This window comes from Spermophilus citellus (genome assembly GCF_964194105.1).
Source record: "Spermophilus citellus genome assembly, chromosome: 5".
Classification (NCBI taxonomy): Eukaryota; Metazoa; Chordata; class Mammalia; order Rodentia; family Sciuridae; genus Spermophilus; species Spermophilus citellus.
In genome coordinates, this window is record NC_138186.1 from 92,683,752 (window position 1) to 92,708,171 (window position 24,420).

The 24,420-nt window shown below is 34.6% G+C and overlaps 1 protein-coding gene across 4 annotated transcripts in view; it reads right to left on the reverse strand.

The window, feature by feature from the left end:
- The window catches only part of UBE3D (ubiquitin protein ligase E3D), a 152,195-nt gene that overhangs the window by 98,841 nt on the left and 28,934 nt on the right, over nucleotides 1–24,420 (reverse strand). For 3 of the 4 annotated variants that reach the window (XM_081293634.1, XM_081293633.1, XM_081293635.1), the window contains exons 6-8: nucleotides 20,680–20,749; nucleotides 18,853–18,961; nucleotides 16,312–16,472 (exon numbers count right to left, since the gene is read on the reverse strand). In XM_081293634.1, coding sequence (XP_081149760.1) covers nucleotides 16,312–16,472; nucleotides 18,853–18,961; nucleotides 20,680–20,749 — 340 coding nt within the window. The remainder of the gene's footprint in view (nucleotides 1–16,311; nucleotides 16,473–18,852; nucleotides 18,962–20,679; nucleotides 20,750–24,420) is intronic. The other variant, XM_081293636.1, reaches the window with a different exon arrangement.

Here is a 24,420-nt window from a genome sequence, read left to right on the forward strand (position 1 = left end):
AATGAATTCACGATTTGCTTAATAATATAAATTATAAAAACAGGTAGCAATTATAGTACCTTAACAATAATGTAATACAAAGATAATATTATTGAAAATAGCATCCCCCCCACACAAAGCTATTAATGTCCTTTGAAATATATTTTGGGAAATACATTCTGAAATATCTTTGCACCTTTGCTCAAGCTGTCTTCTCTTCAACTTCCTGGCCCATTATCTTTCTATCCGTTGGTTCTCAGATAAAGTGTTACCTTCTCCATGAAGCTTTCCTTAATTAGAAGGAATCAGAAAACCTCTTGCTTAGGATGCATATCATATAGAGCTTTTACGTAAGTTTTCATTTTCCAAGATAAAAAAGTTAGACTCTAGAAATAAGAATTCTGTATTATTTATGCTTTTATTCTCCACATTTCTAAGTGGAAAAATCTAAGTGAATTTTCTGTTGAACTGAATCTGAGGCTGAGTACTACATTCATTAAATACAGCAAGAGAAAATTTAACCTTCAGTTTATAAGACAAATTAAACAAAACAAAAAGCGTGAGAAGACATTCTTTAAAATGTCTATAAGTATCCCAAAGTCATGGAATTACAGAATGTTGAGTATATCTATTCCAAAAGATGAGGAAATTAAGGCCCAGAGAAGGGGCAATAACTTGGCTTGGCCATAGCTATAGTTAATGGAAAATCTGGAACTGCATTCCATGTTTTGTTCTATTCTTATACACTTCCCATTACATAATGACAAATGCCCCCCTATAGTATGTAAATACCCCAAATATTTCATGTCATCTCAACATCAAATACCCTAACAATCACTTCCAACTACAGGTGGGGGAATTATTCCTGTGGCTATTATTTCAGAGTGCCAAAGTCTCCACACCAGAGAAGATTACGAACTTTAAGAAACAAGCTTCTAAGATGTGAGGGAGATCTGGCGGCAACCTTTGTCACTCTGTTGATCACCATGACTGATTCAACTAATCTGGTGTCCCCTTCCTCTCTCATTGTTCCATGTGCCTCCCTCCTTGAGCTGAGCTCACTTAGGTGAAAGAAGATGACCTTCCAGGGAGAAGAACCATTCTTCAGGGCTGTTAGAGTAGCTGCACTGCCCTCTAGAACCTCCAAACTCTCAAGAAATATATTTCCACAACTACACTATGAAGCCCCATGGCAATCTTTTTTAATAAGAAGACAGGCTCATTCTACCTTTCTAGAGCACATTTGCTGAGTTATATGTAAAGTGAACTAATCATGTGAATATATTGATAACCATTTGTAATTGTTTGGTTAAGAATTTTGTTGAGAACAAGGTATTTCTAAGCAATCCCTCATCCTAAAGTTCTGTTTTGTTTCAGTAGATTTTAAATACAGATCAAATGATTTCATAAAAGAGGTTAAAGGTGGCTGGTAAACCAAGATGAGTCTGTAGATCATACAAAGACTAAAAAATGATTGAAAAGAGGTTGAGATGGGTCTAGAAGTAATTATTGGAATTTGGTCCAAAGAAGCTCAGAGAAAGCAAATCAAGCAGGAGATATAAATGAGAGCTCAATACACATTATATTGAAAAAACTAATCATTTGCCAAAAAGCTTAACAGGTGAGTTAAATCTGGAAAAGAAAGGGAAGGGAATCAGCTCAAAAAGGATCACAATGATTTGAAGCTGTTTGTGGGTGTATGATAACATGGCAGTAAACTAAGATGGGCTTGGGGGCAGCCAATTAAGGTATGTTTCCGACTAAGGGGCCGGGGTTAAAAAAAAAATCAATAAAATTCGGTTCAGAAGCAGTGGCCAAGTTTTAGCTTTCATTAGGCAGATAAAAAGAGTGGGAGCATGAAGGAGTCTTGATAGTATAAATCTGAGGAGTCCAAAAGCAGCTCTAAGTAAATAAACCCATTTCTACCACAATTTCTGCTTCACAGGCAGTGGTTTCAGATGATAGCCTATAAATACTGACATGATAAGGACATGTGGCCAATAGAACCAAGGAATTTGAAGACAGACCTGTCCTTGAATTCAAAATGCACTACAGCCTAGCTGTGCCTCAGTGAGCAAGAAACCTTAAATTCTATACAGCACTTTTCTCACAGAGATCTTTTGGGAATTTGATGATATAATGTAACACAGATCTGAGGCAAAATAGCTCTAAAGTTAATATTAGATTATTAACATCACAATATTTACCCTTAAAAACTTTCAAGGAGAAAGAGCTTATAACAAGGAAAAAAATCCATATAAAACAAAAGAATATTCTCAGCCCCAAGAATGGGAGTGGGCTATCCGTACTATCTAGAGAAACCTAATGTGAACCCAAAGACATTTTTATTCAGGAAACACAGCAACCAGTAACTTTTCATTGTTACCCTGTTAACCTGAATAACCCAGGATAAAAACTGTCAGCTATGCCTCCCAATTTCCCCCCTTTCAATCTTATTGGTTTAGAAACAAACCCTGTGATAAAATTAACAAGGTTATGTCACTTCATCAGTAAAGGTATCTTTATTATATGTTGCTAACAGGAGAAAAATAATGGAAATATCAGATGCGAAGGAAATATAGTTAAAAAAAAAAAAAAAAAAGAGCGGCTCTGGAGGCTGAAGCAGGAGGATTGCAAGTTCAAAGCCAGCCTCAGCAACGGCAAGGCACTAAGCAAATCAGTGAGACCCTGTCTTTAAATAAAATACAAAATAGGACTGAAGATGTGGCTCAGTGGTCCAGTGCCCCTGAGTTCAATCCCTGGTCCCTCCCGCACCCCGGAAAAAAAGAGTGACAAACACCTGAACCAAGTTGAGATACACTAGTAACCAGAGAAAAGTTACTTTAAAAAAGATACATTCTATCAGATTGATCAAAAGTAGTAAACATGATAATATCCTGTACAAAAACAAGGGTGAGGAGGATAAAAGTATCAACTAGACAAGTCTATAGAAGGGTTACTGAGCAATACCTATAAAAATTCCAAATATAAGTATAAGGAGCATTCCCATTCTTTAATAGCAAGATATCAGGGCTCCTTCAATGGCTGATTCTAGTCTCTGAAACATTTTAAGGAGGTGTTCAAAAATTAGAAGTATGGAGATATATAAATGGGACACAGGAGCTGGCCTAAAATAGCTCCTAATGGCCAAGGCTAGAACAATTTGAGCAACAAAATAAATACAAACAAAATAATAGGATAATATTAGATTATAACCCAAATGTTGGATTATATGAAAAAATAGATGTGAGTCCTTCTGATATAAATACTTCACCAGTGGAAGACTAGTGAAATCTGAATAAGGCCTAGAATTTAGTAAACAGCAATTTACCAGTGTTGGTTTCTCAGTTTTGGCAAAGGTGCTATAATAATTTAAGATGATAAAAGAAGGGAAACTGAGACCAGTTGAGAGGTTCACTTGAATAAAATGTATTATTTTTGCAATTTTTCTATAAATCTAAAAGTATTCTAAAATCAAAAGGTTATTTTTAAAATTTTAACATAAATATACTCCAATAATAGCAACTCTACTACTTTTCATCCATTTTAAAGAAATCCCTGCAGAGGTACATAAGGAGTTAGGCACAAGTGCTTCCACAAAATTCTTAGTATCAGAGAAAAATTCAAAATAATTTTAATAAAATGTCTAACTGATGAAATACCTACATTATGGAATATTACACAGCAGTTTAAAATAAGATACATCTATACATACTGAGAAGACATAATGTTGCATGAACAAATAAATTATGAAAAATATTATGGTATATATTTTTGTGAAAAAGGAAAACAAAATATTCCTAAATTTATTTATTGGGGGCATATGTAAAAATATGTATATGTTTAAATAAAGGACTGGCAAGGTATACAACAACCTTGCAACTTATATAGAAGGAACTGGAATTGGAGATGCTCATCAGAGGATTTGAGCTTGAACTTAGAATTTGGGAATTCTTTTACAGGGAGAATATCTCTATCATTTACCTGGGTAATTAAGAATGATTAGATTTTTTTAAATTGGAGAGACAGTTTTCCTCTGACTTGGAAGAGAGATTGGCCACAGTAAGTTTCTGGCACTTCATATGGTGTAGTCTGCAGAGGCTGTCCCTTAGAGGCCAACAAAATTGCTAGAGGCTTTTGGCCTGAAGCCCTGCCTTGGTGCCTGAGACAAGCACTTGCTCCCACAGAGGATGCTACAGTAGCAGCCAGAATTAACAATGGAAACAACAATAATGAAATGCCCAATTTATAGTGGTTTTCAATACAGGTGCATGCACCTGGAGGGCTCTTACAGCTATCTGGATTTAAAAATCCTAAAGTGATAATGAAAGAAACTGATTTCTTCCCTCCACTGTAGCTGAACTCTGAATCTAAAGTTCATTTGTCATCCCAATGTCTGTGATAAAAGCAGAACCAATCAGGAACATTGTAGTTGCTTTACATGATGAATGTCAAAGTCAGATTCGGCAGACACTAAAGATTACACGCCTTTTACTTTATACTCATTATTCCATGAGTCTAATACATTTCCTTACAGAATAAGATCACAAAAATCATATGGAAAATGTTGAAGAAAATTAATGTTAGGTATACAGTTGAATAGCTGCTAAAACTCCATTAAGGTACTTGAGTTTTCGTTAATATATCTTAAAGAGATCATTTCCCATCAATAATATTTGGTATTTTTAAAAATAACATTTTGAGAAGCCTCAGAGATAAAATTAAAAGCTTTCTCCTCAGCCACAGCTAAGTTTCAGTAAGTAATTAGAAGCTACAGTCCCTTTCCAACCCTTAATATTCATTAAAATAGCCCACATAGTTTCTAGAGCCTATCATTTTAATAACACAAGAGTAACACAATACTCTTTGCAAGGAGACAACAAAACTTTAACTCTGATGAACCCAACTATCTGCTTTCTGTATGCTGGCACTAGGTAGATGATAAACTGGGGAAAGCCGCAGTGTAAGAAAGCTTAACATGGCTATAAATCATGATCACAAGCCTCAGGTGGACAGTGTCTACAAATCCCACACATCCTTGGGGTTCTCACTCCTCTCCAAATGACCATTACAATTTTCCATTCTCCCCAAACTTGTGATCGTTACCCCCATCCCTTTCTCTCTTGTGCCTTTCCCCCCTTGGCTCCTATTTTACAGATAAAATAGAAGCCATCATTAGACATGTTTTTCATCTTCTCTAAAACCTAATATGGGAACCTCTCCAATTCTGATCTTCTTACTTTGTTAAAAAAGGGAAGCCATTGCTGCTCCTAAGGCAAGCTGCTCCACAAGAGCTTGAGCCCCTTATAACTCATCAGAGATTCCTGCCTCATTAGTCATCAGTCATCCCTTCTTTCTCTTGTGTAGTCAAACTCTTCTCAACAGGAGACTCCATATTGGCCTTTTATTTACTCATTAGAGCCTAACTCCACTTACCTTCAATCAGTTCCTGCCCCTTTTCTCACTCTCCTGCCCTTCACAGTCTGCCCCTTTTCTCACTCTCCTGCCCTTCACAGTCTTCTTCTTCTTTCTTCTTTTTTCTTCTTTTTCTTCCTTCTTCCTTCTTCCTTCCTCCTCCTCCTCCTCCTCCTTCTTCTTCTTCTTCCTCCTTCCTCCTCCTTCTTCCTCTTCCTCTTCCTCTTCTTTTTCTTCTATTTTTTTTTTCCTTTGTACCAGGGATTGAACCCAAGGGCACTTAACCACTGAGCCACATCCCCAGTTCTTTGTAAGAAAATTTAGAGATAGAGTCTTGCTGATTTGCTTAGCGCCTTACTAAGTTGCTGAGGCTGACTTTGAACTTGTGATCCTCCCTCAGCTTCCCCAGCTGCTGGCATTATAGGCATACACCACCCTGCCCAGTGCAGTCAATCTTCTTGAAATAGCTGCCTGTATTGGTTTTCTTCTCTGTCACATTATTTCTCACTCACTGCTCAACATTCCAATCCAACTTCCAGTCCAGTCACCTACAAGACAATACCTGCTCAAGTCACTAATGACTTTCATAATCTAAATCCAATGCACATTTTAAATTCAATGTCTTGCCTGAACTACTTCTTCCTATAAGCATTTTCTTCCCTTAGCTTATATGAAATAATATTTTGTTGCTTTCCTCCTACCTCCCTAGCCATTCCTTCATCTCCTTTCCAGATTTATTCTCCTTTATCTGGCCTGTAAATGTGGGAGTTCTTTACCATTCAATCTTTCATTCTTTTTTCCTAAACAACCTTACCCATGGCTTGAATTTTGACTTTGCTTTCAATTATGACCAAAGATGCAGATGGTCACAGGTTTATAAATTCAGCCCAAAATTTTCATCCAAGTCCTAGGTCTGTATATTATATTTCAATTTGTTATTTCTTCTGGAATGACTCAAATGTACCTCAGACTCAACATATATAAAACTGAACTTCATGATCTTAAACCAAAACTTGATTTTCTTGCAATGTTATCTATCCCATATATAGTAGTTATTCCCCAGATCCAATCAATCACCAAGCACTGCAATTTTACTTACTAAGTATGTCTCACATCTATCTCTGCTACCATCACCCAAGTCCAAACTATAATCATTTCTCTTGGGCTACTGTAATAGCTTCCTATCTGATGTACCATATCCAACTGTTCTCTAGATGGCTGCCAGAATAATCTTTCTGAAATATAAATTAAACTATCTTACCCTTTCTCTAGATAAAATGTTCAGTAAGTTCTTACTGTTCCTGGGATAAACACAGACAAAATTCTTTCAAGTGTCCTTAGGGACTCTTGAGTTGTTCTGGCTCCTCCCAGCCCTACCCACTCTCTGCATTTCAGCCACCTTGGCCTTCCTCCCATCCCTGTACTCACTGTACTCTCTCACACCCTAGGTCCCTTTAAATTGCCTTTCTCCTTAGGTGCTCCTCACACCCTCTTTCTTGTCCTTTAGACAGCAGTGGAGCATCAATTCTGCATAGAATCTCATCCTGACATGGTTGGTCTCCCTACAATTTATTCTCAAAGGATCATGTAACTCTGTCATAGCAGTGATCAGGTTGCAAACTATGCATTTATTTGTCTTTTCTGCTAGACTATAATAAGATCTATGATATAAAGTATCAGGAATCTGCTAGCTCAATATTATATTCCCAATACCTAGCACAATAGTATGCATTTAACAAGTACTTACTGAATTAATAAATGAATGAAAGAACCCTCTCTAATGCCTGAAGTTGAAATTTTTCTGTTTACTGTCCAAATTCTATGAATTACTGAAGTCCAGCTTTTCCTGTCTAGTTCCACCAAAAACACTCTTTCCTTTACTTCTAACAACCTTGTAGAATGTATCCCTAGCTGTAGCATCTTTCCTATCCATAACAGCCTCATATATATGCAAAACTGACAAGATATAAGGCAACATCTTCTTATAGAAATCAAGATAGAAACAAAACCAGGGAGTCAAGAGGAAAGAGCAAGGAAGGGGAGGCTTGAAACCATTCATCTGCGGACATTGGCCTGGAGACGAGACCCTAGGAGAACATGTGAAGGTACCTGAATATTTAGAGCTGTCATATTGAAGACTCAGCAGATTTATTTTTGGTAGCTCCGTCTGAGAGTTTCTGGGAGGTAGATTTCAGTCCTCCTCAAACAGTGAAGACCATTCTAACAATTGTTATTCTAACAATAACACAATGTGTTTGTTTTAGTAAGTTGCAAATTTGCCTGATCCAATGGAATCAAACATAATATGGTAAAATGTATATCACAAAGATATTATTTTTCTTTATGGCTGGGGCCCCCTCCCTTCAACCAAACCTTTTGAGGAGCCTAATATTCTAAAGAGATAAAAGGAGGCATCTCTATAGATAGTTGACTGCCCCTCACCCCTCAACGCCTGTAGGGGCCACATATCCCTTTGTCAGATGCAGCCTACTAAGGGCCCCTCTATGTGATCACAGGCACATTTTGTCTATCCCTTTTAATTTTCATCAGAGAGAGGGTGGAGTGGAAGGGAGGGGAACAGAGTACTTTCTACCTTTTGTTCTATTTTCTTTACTCCAGCTAATGAATATATTATTAGAAAAGCCATGAACATCTCTTCCTTAGCTGCCATGGCTTAAATGTCTGTGTTTCCTCCAAAACTCATGTTGAAACTTAATCTCCAAGGCAGAAGTATTAAGAGGTGGGGCCTTTAGTAGATGCCAGGGTCCTAGGGCTCTGCCCTCATGGATAGGAATAGTGTCTCATAATAGGCTGGAGGCTATAGGTCCTTCCTTCCTCTTCATCATGTGAGGACACTGTGTGCAATATGCCACATAGGACCCAGCAAAAGGAGCAACTTTGAAAGCAGAGATTGCTGGCACTTTTTTCTTGGGACTTCCAGCCTCTAAATTTGTGAGAAGCTTCTATTGTTTTTAAAATACCCTATTTCAGGTATTTTGTTATGGTAGCACTATGGGACTAACTTATTAGCATTATGTGCATTCTGATCTTTTGAAAGAATTATTTATTTAGGTTTGTTTTCTTTTTCTTATTATGTTGCCTTAACTTTACTGTGAAACTCCTGTCGGGCAGAAATCTTCATTCTCCTGTTTTGGAATCAAACATATTACCAAGTACATAGTAATACCAAGAAATTGGATTTTTTCTTTTTTTCTTTTTTTTTTTTTTTCAGTGCTGAGAATTGAACTAAGGCCTCACTCAAGCAAGCACTCTACCACTGAGCTACACCCCCAGACCCTAAAACCAAAGCCTTTCTAAAGATGTGAAACATTAACACAATACTTTAAGTCTGAATCAGAAATATCTCACAGATGATTAGAGAATAAGAGTGAAGAAACAATTTCATGTACACATTCCTCTTCCTTCTTCTACCCAATGCCAGTTCCCTCTCCTCTTTACCTTCACAGGTCATGACAATACTTGTTTCACATTTTCTCATTAGAAAAAGGAAGCCAGATTCTCCTCAAGGAAGCAATCCCAAGAGATAAACTGCTTTTCACAGGAAAAGCTCCAGGGGAAAAGCTCATATTTTTTATATGTCATGGTCTTATTTCCTGTCTCTTCTTTAATTATTACAAATGGATTCATGAATAGTGTAGGAATTCCAAACAAAATCACTTTTAGATTAGACCACTGTAATTACATAGTCTAAAGGAGGAATCTTTCCAATTATAATTGAAGATGTGTGCTGAACTTGGTTAATAATGAAGAGTGGTCTCTCAATAAGTTGGTTTTGGTGATAATATTGTACTAGCAAGTGTATAAAAGTGATTTCAAAAGAAGCCTTAACATTTTCTAATAGGTACTGATGACTTTGTTATATTTTTGGATTAATTTAGATTCAATGCATTCCTGTTCTAGGCCTGGGACTACTGGAGGGAAAAAAAAAAAAAGACCAACATTTGTATACTAAAATTCCAATCTATGACATCAGACATGAACATCCTATAAATCTGAAGTTCCTGCTACTGATATTACATAACTAAATAGATAAATATTCACTGAATATAGTATAATAAGCAGTATATTTGAGAGCAGTGACACAGTGCCGACACCTTCTAAACTACCAGGGAAATTTTTCTTGTGGAAAACATAAATTAAAGTGACATTTTCAGATCTCTTAAAATTTTATGGTAGGAGACTACACGATACAAAGAAAAAGCACTGAATTTGGAACTTCAATTTATCACTGACAAGGTGACTAATTGAAGTTATTTGTCCTTTTGGTCTTTAGGTTCCGAATATGTAAAATATGACTTGAACATTCATATCTGAAGTTTACGTCCAACCTACTCTGCAAAGTCAGTGTATCTAATTGGAATGCATCAACGACAGTCACCTTGTGGCTCCTATGTGGAAAGTAGAAGAGATGGTTCCTTGAGATGCCGTAATAAAGTGTTCTTCAGGGCTGGGTAACATGTATCAGTTCAGTCAGCTACTTACTGATTCACTCATTCACTTATTTTAGCATAATATTCATACTTCAAAAAAATTAGCATTGCTTTAGCAGATTACAAAATTATTAAATAGGTCTTTAGATATTCTGCTGGATGTAAAATTATCATAAACTAACATTTAGTTTGATTTATGTTTTTATCAAACAAAAGAACAAATTTCTGTAGATCTGGTCAAAACCATTTATTTTTTATTCCAAAGTTTTTCAAGCAATGAAGTCTTTGCCACATCACTGTAAGCAGAGTTTGATAATGATTTCTTTTGGTATGATACTGAAAGCACAAGCAGCAACAAAAACAGATAAATGACACTACACTAAACTTAAAAACTTTTGTACACTGAAGGATACAATCAACAGAGTGAAAAGGCAAGCTACAGAATGAAAGAAAAAAGTTATACATCATATATCTGATAAGAGATTAATAAGCAGGATATATCAAGCACTTTTATATAACTCCACAATAAAAAATCTAATAACCCAAATTTTAAAAAATGGATGAAGGACTTGAACAGATATTTCTCTGAAGATGATATACAAATGACCAACATATGAGAAGATGCTTGACATCATTAACCATCAGAGAAATGCACATTAATACTATAATTAGATATCACCTCACAGCCATTAGGATGGCTAGTATCAAAAAAGGAACAGAAGCTAACAAGTGTTAGCAAGGATGTGAGTAAACTGAAATGTGTGTGTACTATTGGTAAAATGGCAAAATGCTGTAACTATTATGGAAATGTACAGAGATTCCTCAAGAAATTAAAAATAGAACTCCCATATGATCTGGCAAACCCACTTTTGGGTATACAGTTAAAAGAATTGTTTCCCTTACAGTTAAAAGAATTGTTTCCCTTACAGAAAAAAAAATAAGTGTTATGATAAACATTTACATAATATTCACCATTTATTTTGTTTATTCTAATAAAGTTAACATCTGAGGTTATAGAGATTTTAATTCATGCCATATTAGAATTTCTCTTATTTTCAGGTCTAAATATATCTCAAGAAAATTATGGGCTATAACACAAAGAAGAAGGCAAAAACAGCTTGATTTCAAGACGCAGTACAGAGCAGGGTTTCTCAACTTTGGTACTATTTCAGCATTTTGATCCAGAAAATTCTTTGCTGTGGGAGTTCTCCTATGTGTTATATAATATTAAGAGCAATCTTATCTATTTACTAGATGCCAATCCTCTAAGTAATGATAACCAAAAATGTCTCCAGACATTGCCAAATATTCCCTGAGGGACAAAATTACCCTATCTAGAATTTGAGGCCATGGGTGAATTGACAAAATGGCAGAAATGAATTTCACAAGATAATTTAGAGTCCAAAGCTAGAGAGTCAATACATAGAATCTGAATTCTGATATACAAACAAAAGAATGTGGGATATAAGATAGATTATTTTGCCAATATAAAACATGAAACAGTAAACCATTGGTTTCACTAAGATGTGAAACACTGGCTGAAGTAAGAAAGGAAGGGATAAAAAAAAAACACAATATACTTCAAAATGTTGAGCAAGATTGCTAGAAAGAACACTCTAAAAATATTATATGCCACTTTTTTGTGAGTGCTCAAGGAAATAAAACCATAGTTACATTTGCTATTTTCCTTATTTAGACGACCATCTGGCAATCCACACTTCCACTAGAAAAAAATTCTAGCCAATTGGACTAAAATAGTTAATGTACCACCCCATGAATCAAAAATATACCACGGGTCCAAAGTTTGCTCAGTCATGCCCCAGAAAGGAAGACACTAATATCTTTAAAAGACAAAAGTAAATAACTCACAGCACGTTTATCCAACTGGAAAAATTTTCTTCCTACCTTGGGGCACACAGAGCCAAAAAGTAGCAGGAGGAAAAGCACAACAAAAGTAGTTTTATAAATAGGTAAACTCATTCATTAGACACTAACTTGTTTCCAAGACACGTGGAGTTGAAAAAAAAAAAAAGTCTCCTAATGGAATACAGAACACAACTGACTAATGTCGCTCTATTTCTAGCATCATAGGAATTGGTTCAGAATGAGTAAATATGGTCCAAGTACACCAAGTTCCTTTAATACTCCTTAAGAAAGGAAGTATAAAGATCCTACATATAATTAATATAAGATTTATCACCATAACTGAATCTGTGACTACCTCCTTTTTCTTAATTCCAAAAGTTGAAAAAAGATAAGTCCAGACCAGCAAATCCTTTGAGTTATCTTTCACTAATCCATAAGCACAGGCTATGCTACCAAGAACTCATAGTCATCAACAGCTGAATTATAATTATCAAATATGAGAATAAGTAGAATATCAGGTACCACTATATAAACACAAATTGTATGTTTTGAATTATTTAACAAATATTCATGGTGAGCAGGACAGACACGGTCCTAGCTGGCATGGAGCTCAAACCCTTGTGCAAGAATTCTAGTCAACCCATCAAACATTTGGGAAGAGCAATGCTATGAAAAAAGAAGCATTAAACTCAATCTCTGTTTTCAAAAAGAGCTAACACCCAAGGGAAAAAAGTTAATAGAGAAAACAGAGGAATTTAAGTATAATTACTATTCTTACAGAGATTGAAAGCATATTGTATCTTTAAAAATAGATATGAGAAAATTTTGAGCAAACATTCACATTTAGACACATCTTTATAAAATCCTAGAACACCAAAGATAAGCCACATGTGATGGTACACGCGTATAATCCAAGCAGCTCAGGAAGCTGAGGCAGGAGGATTGAGAGTTCAAAGCCAGCGTCAGCAAAGCAAGGCACTAAGCAACTCAGTGAGACCCTGTCTCTAAATAAAATACAAAATAGGGCTGGGGATGTGGCTCAGTGGTCCAGTGCCCCTGAGTTCAATCCCTAGTACCCGAGAGAGAAAGAAAAAAAATAAGAAAGAAAGAAAGGAAAATCAAAGATACAGAGAAAATCCTGAAGACCATCAAAGTCAGAATAAGTATAAGAAATTTTTAGGGCTGGGGATGTGGCTCAAGCAGTAGCGCGCTCGCCTGGCATGCGTGCGGCGCGGGTTCGATCCTCAGCACCACATACCAACAAAGATGTTGTGTCCGCCGAGAACTAAAAAAAAAAAAAAATGTTAAAAATCCTCTCTCTCTCTCTCTCTCTCTCTTTCTTTCTCTCTCTCTCCTCTCTCACTCTCTCTAAAAAAGAAAAAAAAAGAAATTTTCAGATATTCAAGGACTAACTATAATCCAAGTTTAAAAGATGTATTGAAGAATATACTTGATCAAATTAAAAAATGAAACAAAAAATATTGAATGAAAAAACAAATTGCAGAAAGATGGGAGTTTAGTATCATTTATAAATCATGTTAAAATACATAAAATAACATTACATACTTTTATAAAAATATGGTACAGGACTTTGGCTTAGAAAAGAGGAAGGAAGAAATGCAGTCCCCTTCATTAGAATCACAGATGATGTTGACATAGGGAAGGGAGTAGGGAAGGGAGTAAGCCAGAGGAGAAATGTGAAACTTTACGTCCTTCTTGTTCTAGTGAAAAGTAGGGATATTAAATCTAAATATAAATAGTAAAGTATATTAAAATTTTAAAATTAACCATTAAAAATAATTTTGGAATTACTTTTTATTTCCAAATCATCAGGGGAAGGAAATGACCCCTTAGCATACCATGTGCAATTATCTCAATAATCACAATAATTGTGAAATAATTAAATTCACTATTAAGATAAAGAGGCAATCACATTGGAGTTTTAAAATGTCCAGCTACATGCAGTTCACAAAGCATATAATAATGAAACATGTACCTAAGATAAAATGACATAAAACAGGTGAAAATAAAGAAATGCAAAAAAATTATAACAAGTCAATAATCTCTTTAAAATTAAATATAGCAGTATTAACACAAAGCAAATTAAACGAAAGAACTTTGCATTGAATGGAAAAGGAACAAAATTTTCTATTGACAAAATATACAATCAGTTAGTTAAACTGTAGCATTTCAAACCTTTAATATCTATTAAGTTAACTTCAAAAGAAAAAATACAAAAACATATAAAAACCAGAAGAAAATGACTTCCATAATCAGTGTAAAATTTAACATACCTTTTCAAAAGTCTACATTTCAAATAAGTAGTAAAGATGAATATAAAGGATTTAATAAAATTGACTATATAAATCTACATTATGGCATGTGCACACACATACACACACATACACACACCAACAGAAAATATAATTAATAAACAGTTTAAAAGTTAACGTCTTAGGCCACCCAAAAAGTCTCAAAAGCATAGAACACAAATCATATTCTCTGAGTGTACCTCAATACCACAAAGAGAGTAGATTAAATCTGTTTCATTAAGATTGGCATCAGATAGGGAAAAACCTAAATGATAAGAGGGTATGGAAATGGGCATTTAAGAAAATATTAGGAGGGATTATAAATTTGCATTGTCATTTTACAAAACAACTTGAGATTATCTATAAAAATTTTAAATGTGCACACCTTTTGACCCAACAATTGTACCTCTATAAAACCCTCTTATAAAAAAACCTACATATAATCATAAAACAAATATACAACAGTACATAGTCCAACACTAATTATAACAGCAAAAAGTAATCAATAGTAAAATGGTCAAGTGATTTATAGTATACTCATTTCATAAAATGTCAAGCCTTGATATGTAAAGAATCTCCAAGAGAAAGTGTTTTGCTCTTTTAAAAAACATATGTATCATTTAGATTTTGTTAAGACGCAAAATGAATAGTAAGCAATGTGGAAGACTGCAGAACAGTTTACATCTGGAGAGGCATATGATGAAGAACTTCACATTTTGGTTTACATGTCTCTCAGTATTTGAATCTCTTATGATTTGCACTGCTTGCTTAATTAAAAAAAAAAAAAAGATGAAAGAAAAGCAGTAATTGTTTTAAATGTCTTATTTATTTCCCAGAAAAAAAACTGGGATCTTTCTGTTCCTAGCAGAAATTTGATAAACCCATCTGAGAATACAGAACAAGTATAAACTTTCAATCCATCCAATAAAATACTTGCTGTTTCCTTTGTTAAGGAACAGACAGATAAGGATGGTGGGAACACAAGGTTAAGAGAATAATTCTATAAAACGGGCCCACTGTGCTTACCCCACATGCTTTCTTTTCCAAGAAGTAATTTACCTGCAGTCCAGCCTGGCTTAAGTGCATAGGATATGTCACATTCCTCAGCAAACTACCTGTTAACTGCAAGAAATATGCAGACCCAAGATGATGTTGATGGGAGGAACCCAGACTTTTGTGATCAGATCCTGAAACTCTAGGAGACAGGATAGTTCCTCCTGGTTGAGAATCCAGTTAGAACCAGTCAGTATGGCCCAAGGTGACCTAGAGTTGCCATAGCAATGGGTACTTGAAAGTCTGATGTCCTGTTGCTGTTAGTCAAAAGTCAAAAGGTCGTCCTGGGTGGGACTCCCTGGAAACTTCTCTGGGATCCCCAATAAAATTGGAGTACAGGAGAAGCATGTGGTCCCTCTCCTCTCTTAGAGGACCCATTTTCTCCCTTGAGAGTGTCCCCTTTCCCTTTTCCTATGCCTTCAATAAACTTATTCCTGTTACTCTAAGCAACATGTCTGAAATCTTGCTGACTTGATTACAAGAATCAGGGTTTGATGAGTAATCAGGGTTTGATGAGAGGGTCTTCGAGTTGCCTCAGTTTCTTGGAAGGCCCTCACTCTGTAACACCTTCACTAGGAACACTCTACCCTCGGCTATGGCTCACCATTTCACATCCTTCAGATTTTCCACTTAAATATCATTTTTTTCCTGAGGAACTGTCCCTGACTTTTCAATATAAAATGACAATGGCCTATACCCATCTAACACTTCACTGCTTCCTTATCTTAATTTATTTTTTTACCAGAATAACATACCACCCCCTTCTTAAGAGAACTGTAAGCTCAGGTGAGTTTAGATGAGTAATGGACACACACAAAAAAACCATATAAGCCTTTGACTTTTTTGTTGATGATGGTTTTGTTTATTGTTTGCTTCCTCCCCTTTGAATGACAACTCCTGAGGCAAGGACTATGTCTATTATTGTATCCTGAATGACTGGAAAGTGCTTACCAGTAAGTACTCACGATTGTTGAAGCCTAATCTAGTACTGTAGTCTATATACAGACAGCTGAGATTACAAGACCAATTACTTTCAGTAAAAGCAAGATTTCTGCATGTTATCATGAATCATCTGTAATAACTCAATCTACTTTAAAAGCATATTTAGCAGCATGATTCCTAGAAATTTCAAGAAGGGAAGCAGTATAGTACCATTAAATTCATTAATTTTTTTAACACCAACATGACAACAGAAGCTAAAACAGTGTGGAGTGGGAAACAAAAGCAAAACTCACTTTTCATCTCCACTTCTGAGGCATGGCTGGTAGAGGACCTTGATAGCATTCCAGGCAGAATTGAAGCCTGCTTTTAATGTATCTTCCAAAAGGGGGAACTTTTTGATATGGTCGGAACTCAAAGATTCAATCACCACACTGTCTGAGTTTAAAAGCCAGAGCTAAAGGTGTGAAGAGAAAAATCTACGTATGAGGATATTGCCACCCTATTTGTATTTTAAGCCACTATTAAAAAAAAAAAAAAAAAAAACCTATTCAAAAAAAAAAAAATAGAGGGGAACCATGCACATAATTTCAAAATAAGGTAGGCTTTTCAAAGCATGACATTTAATAGTGCAACCAACATCATAAAGTTAAAAAAAAAAAGACAACTAATGAGGAGAAAATATTCAATATATAAATAACAATGTAATTATCTATAATCTATAGATATGTAGCTTCTGGAAATCAGTAAGCGGCAAAAATAGCCCAATATAAAAATAGGCAAAGAATAGTAACCAAATTAACAAGGAATGTAATAAATGAAAATTAAAACGTCAATAGCACTAATAATAAGGAAATGCAAAATTTCAATGCCACTATATTTTACCTATGAGATTAGATTAAAAAAAAATATTGTGAAGAGATTGGTAACATCCATCTCAGAATGGGTTTGGAATGAGTATTCCCTATGTGCTAATGGAGGAGTGTTTGGGGATGCAGAGATATGTGATTCACTGAGATACTTTCAGGAGAACAGGAAAATATGAGGGAAAGACCTGCAAGGATGCAGAATGCAAGCTCAGCAGGAGTTGGGCTTCAGCCTGATCCCATGGGGAGATCCTGAGCTTGAATTATACCTACAAAATTGGCCCCACCTTGAGGCCAAGGCCTCAGCTTTTTGTGGCCCAGATTCAAATCACTGACAGACTGACCGGGGCAGGAATGGGTATGGGGCAGTAAGAAAAGGAAACCTCCTCAGGAAGTCAACATCATTATCCAAGGCAAGTTTCTGGAAAAGGGAACATCTATGAACTATTGGCATCCAACACTGTCAGCAGCTGGGAACGGGTGTAGCAACCCAGTCAACCAGATCTGAGTGGGGCACCAAGAACATCCATTGTAAAAGAACAATAATAGTGCAATGTTTTACAAGGTGATTACCATCTGAGTTTATATCATACAAATCCAATGCTGTATTAGAGTAGAAAGATTCATTTCTAAAGAAGCACTAAAATGCATGTGCAAAGATTTTTTGTAGCATGTCTTTTATAATTGTACAATGGAACTCAGTCATTAAAGAGTAAAACCTACACTAACACTAACAAAAAATCACCCTTAATGATCTATTGATATGAGAAGAAAGCATGTTACAAAAAAATTCTGATCATGTCATACTGTTTCACTTTCATAAACAAAAGTTGTATATGGATAGAAAAATATTAACATTCACACATCAGACTATTAAGATAAATTACCTCTAGAAAGCACTATGTGATGGGGAGGAGAGGGGCAAATGGGGAAGCTAACATTTCTTTATGTTCTTCATGTTGTCTCAATGTGTTTCAAGAATGTATTATTTCCATAAAAAGGAAATTTTTAAAAATTTAAATATCTATTAGAAAAATTTTAAAGTTCCTACTCCTGATGTTCAACTTAAAAATCTTACAAGAAAAGAAAACTAAACCTGTGTTCAGACTTTGACTATGAAGTTACCATTACGTTGTTATTTATGTATTTATGATTTAATATCAACTGAAGTTGGAAAATATATTAGCCTGCCACAGAAGTTCTCTGGAAATAGAGAAGCACAGAGTTGCCAAAAATGGATGGCCAGCAGCAAAACCATACATAACTCTACCCCAGGCCAAGGCATTCTTGTTCTACCTTAAGCACCTAGAACAGTGCCTTTCAAATAAGAAGTGTTTCATGTATATTAACTGGTTGAATAAAACAGATGTACAGACAGAGGAGACTTGGTCCATGATGCTTTGGTTTTCAGATAAATGCCCCAGATTCATTTCTGCAAAGCATTATTTTTAATAGAGGTAGTGTAATATTAGACCCTTGTGGTATACGTAAGGGATGAGTCCTAACCACAGAGCCTTTTCTCCCAAACTTGCCACTTTCTCAAACATCAAGATGTCAGAGGTAATTAAAAAATAACAGAAGCAATAAAACATATTTTAAAGTTAAGAGTATCAAATAGCCCAGTAAGGGAAAAAAAGTATCAAATAGAAAGAAAAAGAAATACAGACAGAATGGTGTTATACTGACCATTAAAAACAGAGTGAAAACCCTTATTTTGTGTCTGAGCTACTTACGGGCAGGAATTAGGTTTTCTTTCCTTTTGTATCCCTAGAACCTAATACATGGAAATACCCAATCATTTGTCATAAAGTTAAGGAAGGTTGACTTATGAATTAAGCTGATATTAAATATTCAATTCTTGATCACTTAACTTCTAGACCTATGAACTAAGAAAAAATAAAAACAAAAGAGAAATTTTCTGAGATCTTGGATTACTAGGCTACAAAAAAACTGGAGAGAATGATTTCTTACCAAGATGTACACTTTACTATCCTGATCTTGAATAGTGAATCTAAAAGTGCTTCTAGCAGAGGAGAGTTCCACCAGACACTGGGCAATAACACTCTGGACAAACTGAGACCTGTTTGAACAGAAATCAATTATTATCCAAAGTACAGTGACTCTCATAATAACTCTAGTAAGATAAGCCAAAATTACATATAGGGTACCTAAAAGGCAGAAACATCAGCATCCCCGACTTTTCTGTCCACTGCCCCTTCCCTCACAATCTGTGGTAATGTGGATTTTAGTGTATTTATGTTTGCTCCATTCTTCTTAAAATCTATTCTCCAATTAGTAATACAGTTGCCACCCAAAATTACCGATTCCTCTTTATTGAATAAAAAAATACCATGTTAGTGATAGTAGATATTCCATTGATGATATACACATTAAATAGTAGATAGCTAGGTTACAAAAAAATGTGAGAAATTTCCTTCCAAACATTGTATAATCTGCATTTTCTTTTTTCATTTAGATCTCCTTAAAGTGACAGCTCTATGGTTCAGAAAATATTTATAGAATGATAAAATACAAGTTTATGTTCAGGTTGCCATAATTTTTGGATATCATAGATATACTAAAGACTGTCTATGGTTAACTTTTGTTTGCAAACCAGAAAAGATTAAAAGAAAAGAAAAATTAATAGATTTAGAGGCTGAAGATCCTTTATTTTGAAACCCAGAAATAATTTGAAACGGATCTATGTTTCAAATTTTAAATAGGTCAAATGAAAACCAGAAATAATTTTTCAAAAACCCATTGTGGTAGCACAGGCTTGTAATCTCAGCAATTTGGGGCTGAGACAGGAGTATTGTAAGTTCAAAGCCAACCTCAGCAATTTAGCAAGGCTCTAAGCAACTTAGTGAGACCCTGTCTCATAATAAAAAATAAAAAGGAGGGCTGGGGTTGTGGCTCAGCAGTAGAGCACTCGCCTAGCACATGCAAGGCCCTGGGTTCGATCCTCAGCACCACATAAAAAAATAAATAAATAAAGATATTGTGTACAACTAAAAAAATAAAATATTAAAAAATAAAAAAAAATAAAAAGGATTTGCAGGTAAATGGATGGAGTCAAGAGAAGATAATGCTAAGTGAAGTTAGGCAATCCCAAAAAAACCAAATACCGAATGTTTTCTGTGATATAAGGAGGCTGATTCATAGTGGGATAGGGAAGGGGAGCATGGGAGGAATAGAGGAACTCTAGATAAGGCAGAGGGGTTGGAGGGGAAGGGAGGGACCATAGGGTTATTAATGATGGTGGAATGTGATGATCATTATTATCCAAAGTACAGGTATGAAGACACGAGTTGGTATGAATATACTTTGTGTACAATCAGAGATATGAAAAATAGTGTTCTATATGTGTAATAAGAATTGTAATGCATTCCACTGTCACATATAAATAAAAAAAATAAAAAAGGTTGGAGATTTCATTCTGTGATAAAGCACCCCTGAGTTCAATGTCCAGTACCTAAAATAAACAAATAAAAATAAAAAAAAAACCAAGAAAAAGATTGATGATTATGTTATAAAATTCTGAATCTCTGGAACATAGAAAGAAGCACAAAAAACTTTCAGAATTAGAAGATTTATATGAACATATTTACATATACCATATAAGCAAAACATAAAGAAATAAAACCTCAAATTTTTTATATGTGTAGTTGGGCTCAAGTATTTCAAAACTTTTCTCTAAGGCATTTCCCCTTTCCAAATAAAGAAAATTATGAATAAAAATGAATTCTTAATCAATTGTACCTACAAAATTACATAATAAATTTAATTTGCTGTTTGTACCTTGGTATGATAGGAAAACTTCTCTCAGATGGTTGAATAATTATCTCTGTCATATAAAACTTAGTGGTTTCTAGAAACAAAAAAAAAAAAAGAAAGAAAGTTAAGAATCTTCCCAATATATTAATATTTTTATTGTGGGTGTGTTGGTCCCAAATTATGACATTCCAAACTAAATATTCAATTATGACCATTCAGTAAACATTTTTCCAAAATGATTTTGTATCAATAGAAAAAGCACTGATGACTACAAGAAGATATTTCTAAGATCAAACAGCACAGTGTCTGTTTAGAATGTCATGCTCAAATGTGAATCTGTAGCAGCAAAACAGTTCACACATACAAAAGGTTATAAAAATTAGTCACATCACAGTTTTAGCCCATTTACATAAAAATTAGACATTGGATTTCCTCATTTCTACTGATTAGCCACAAATCTGAAAGGCAGTGAAAAAGACTTTTCAGTTGTAGAATCCAAAAGCCCATGCACAGATGCTATATATAATCCTGATAGCAGTATTTACTCAGAATGTCACTGACTCTATCCATGTACAGTTCTCACCAAAGCTGTTTATCTGATTACTTAGTTTATGTAAACAGTAGGCCAGATATTCAATAACCATTTTGGGTTGCTTTAGAAAAATCCATTAAAAATGTTTTATTAACGAGGGACATCCAAATCAAAACAAGTATTTTTTAGCATCAAACTATTTTAAATGATAAGGTGTAGTACCAGATGGGCTTATAAGAAATGGATATGCTATCATAACTAAAGATGATAGATTTCTTAGAAGCAAAAGGCCTAAACTTTTGTATATATATTTGACACCATAATTAAATACTTAAGAATTATTTTAGCTGGGTGTGATGGCAAACACCTGTAATCTCAGCAATGGGAAGGCTGGAGGATCACAAGTTCAAGGGCAGCCTCAGCAATTTAGCAAGATCCTTAGCCACTTAGCACAACCTTGTCTCAAAAAAAAAAAAAAAAGAATAAAAAAATCTGGGGATGTAGCTCAGTGGTAAAAATGTGTAAAAATTTATCTATAAAGATGATCATAATAATATTAGTAGAAAAATGCTGAAAACAAATTAAAATTTGTTTTAATTTGTCTAAAAGTTAAGGATGAATTAAATAATTGTATATTTGGCAACAGAATTACATGCATGTTTTAAATAGGCCAAATTAAAGAATTAACAACTTTAATAAGTCAAATTATTCCTAGTAATTTTTTAAGAAGTTCCAATTACTCAATATAACAAAAGGGCAAAAAAATTTAAAATGCTTTACTTATTATTATATATCTAAATCCCACAGTTACTATTGTTGTTGTTCTATACAGTTAATATTAATTTCATGTCATCCAAATACTAACTACTTTCTTACCAATCTTTCTTAAATTTATCTGGGGTCATTTTCTTCTACCTGCCTACAGGTAGAATTTTTCTTACCAAGAAGCCACTAGTGGTAAATTATCCCAATTTTTGTCTTTCAGAAAACATATTTATCTTTGCCTTCTTTGTTGAAGGATACTTTCACTTGACATAAAGTCCTAGGGTTAACGGTTATTGCTTTGTGCACATTGACAATATCATTCCACTGTCTTCGAATTTCCATTACTGGTGCTTGTTTGAAGGTTATCTGTCATTTTTCTTTGGTTGCTTTTAAGATTTTCTCTTGGCTTTTCATTCTCCAGTATTACTGGGATGTATCTAGGTATAGACTTCTTTTCATTTCTTAGTTGGGCCTCGATGAATTGGAATTCATTGTGCCTCTTGAATATGTAGATTGTTGTTTACTTTTACAAAATTCTCAACTGTTCAAATATTGCCTGTATTTCACTCTTTTCCTCTGTCTGGAGGCTAGACTTTCATCCATCTTCTGTCCATTAATTCTTTCCAAGTTGTACCTGCTTTGCTATTAAACCAGTCTCTGAATTTTTAATATCAATTATAATACAGCATGTTTTTAGAAATTCCATTGTGGCTCCTCTTCAAAGATACATACTGTTATTGTTTGCGTTTTCATTGTGCTATCTTTAAATATGTCTTTTACATTGTTAAATATACTAAGCAGTATTCTTTTATATTTTACTTATGATCATTCCAGTAAAAGCTTGTTTCCATTGTCTGATATATTTGTTAGTTCTTACTGATAGAAGTCTTGCTAACTTGTGTCCATATTTATCTCTGGTTATATGTTGAACACTGTACTTGAAAAGTTATTTGTGAGAATAACAATTTTTTTCCAATGAAAGTGTTCCCTCCAGAGGTGATATGCATTTGATTTTGCCAGGTACCTGCTATTCTGTCAGAACACACTGAATTCAAGATTTGAAATTCCCTAAAAACCCCAGGAATTGATACCTATTTATAATTCTACAGGACTGTTCCCCTTCTAACTCACTTCACTGTGAGGGGATGGTCTTTAGAATCTCATGTTTTTGTAGAGATAATCACCCATTAAATTTCCCATCTTGTGTAGTCTTTCATTTCTGTCCTTCCTTCTCAAAGCAATCAAAACAAAAGTTCTAATTATAGAAAACAGGCAAACTGCAGAAAAATGTGACTTGAATTTTGTGTGTACCTCTTTTGAATCTGCTTTTGTGGTAATTTATCCTTATATTTTCCACTTCCCCTGCTCTTTTTTCCTTCTTGAGTATTCTAGTTACCATCTGGTACTTTTTGCTTCAGCCTGAAAAATTTCCTTTAAGATTTTTTTTTTTTTTTTTTTTTTTTTAGAGCAGGTCTGTTTGTAACACATTATTACACATGTTTTATTCAGGCACATCTTTATTTTTTAAAGACACTTTTGCTGGATACAGTATGGTTGGTTGACAGTCTTCTTTTGATGGGAGGGGTACCAGGGATTGAACTCAGGGCACTTGGCCCCTGAGCCACATGCCAGACCTTTTTTTAAAAAAAATATTGTATTAGGGACAGAGTCTCACTGAGTTGCTTAGCACCTTGCCATTGTTGAGGCTGCCTTAAACATCCACCTTAATTGTATCATAAAATCCCTATTTATGATGTTTTGTTTTGCTCCTGTCAAACTTTCAAGATTCTCTCTTCCTCATTAATTATCAGAAGTTTAGCTGCTTGGGGTTCACCGAAATTCTTAGATCCCAGAGTTAATATTTTTCACCAGATTTGCCAAGATTTAAGCCAGTTTTTTCTGTAATTATTTTTCTGACCCTTTCTTTTTCTCCTTACCTTCTGAGAGTCCACTTATACACTTGTTGTAACACTTGATATTGTCCCTCAGATCTAAGGTTCTATTCAGAATTTTTCCTTTGGACTGGTTAATGAGTATTAATCTAAAAGTTCAATAATTTTTTATCTTCTGTTGTCTCAAATCTGTGGTTTAGATCATCTACTGAATTGTAGTTTCAGTTATTACACATTTCAATTTTAAAATTACCAATTTGCTTTTTCTTTGAAGTTTCCAACTTGTTGATATTTGTTATTTGTTCATTCAAGGACTTTTCTCTTTTAATTCCTTACCATATTTACATAGCTACTTCAACATATTATTCTACTAAATACAACATTTGTATTTACTCAGTCTATGCAATCCTTTTTTGTTCCTTCAGTATGAATCATTCTTTCCTATTTCTTTGCATATATCATAATTTTTAGACAGAAGCAAGAAAATGTATGTAATATCTTGTAGCAGCTCTGAATTTTGTTTTGTTCTTCTGAGGATTGTTGGTTTAATGGTTTAGTGGTCAATTAACTGGCTTG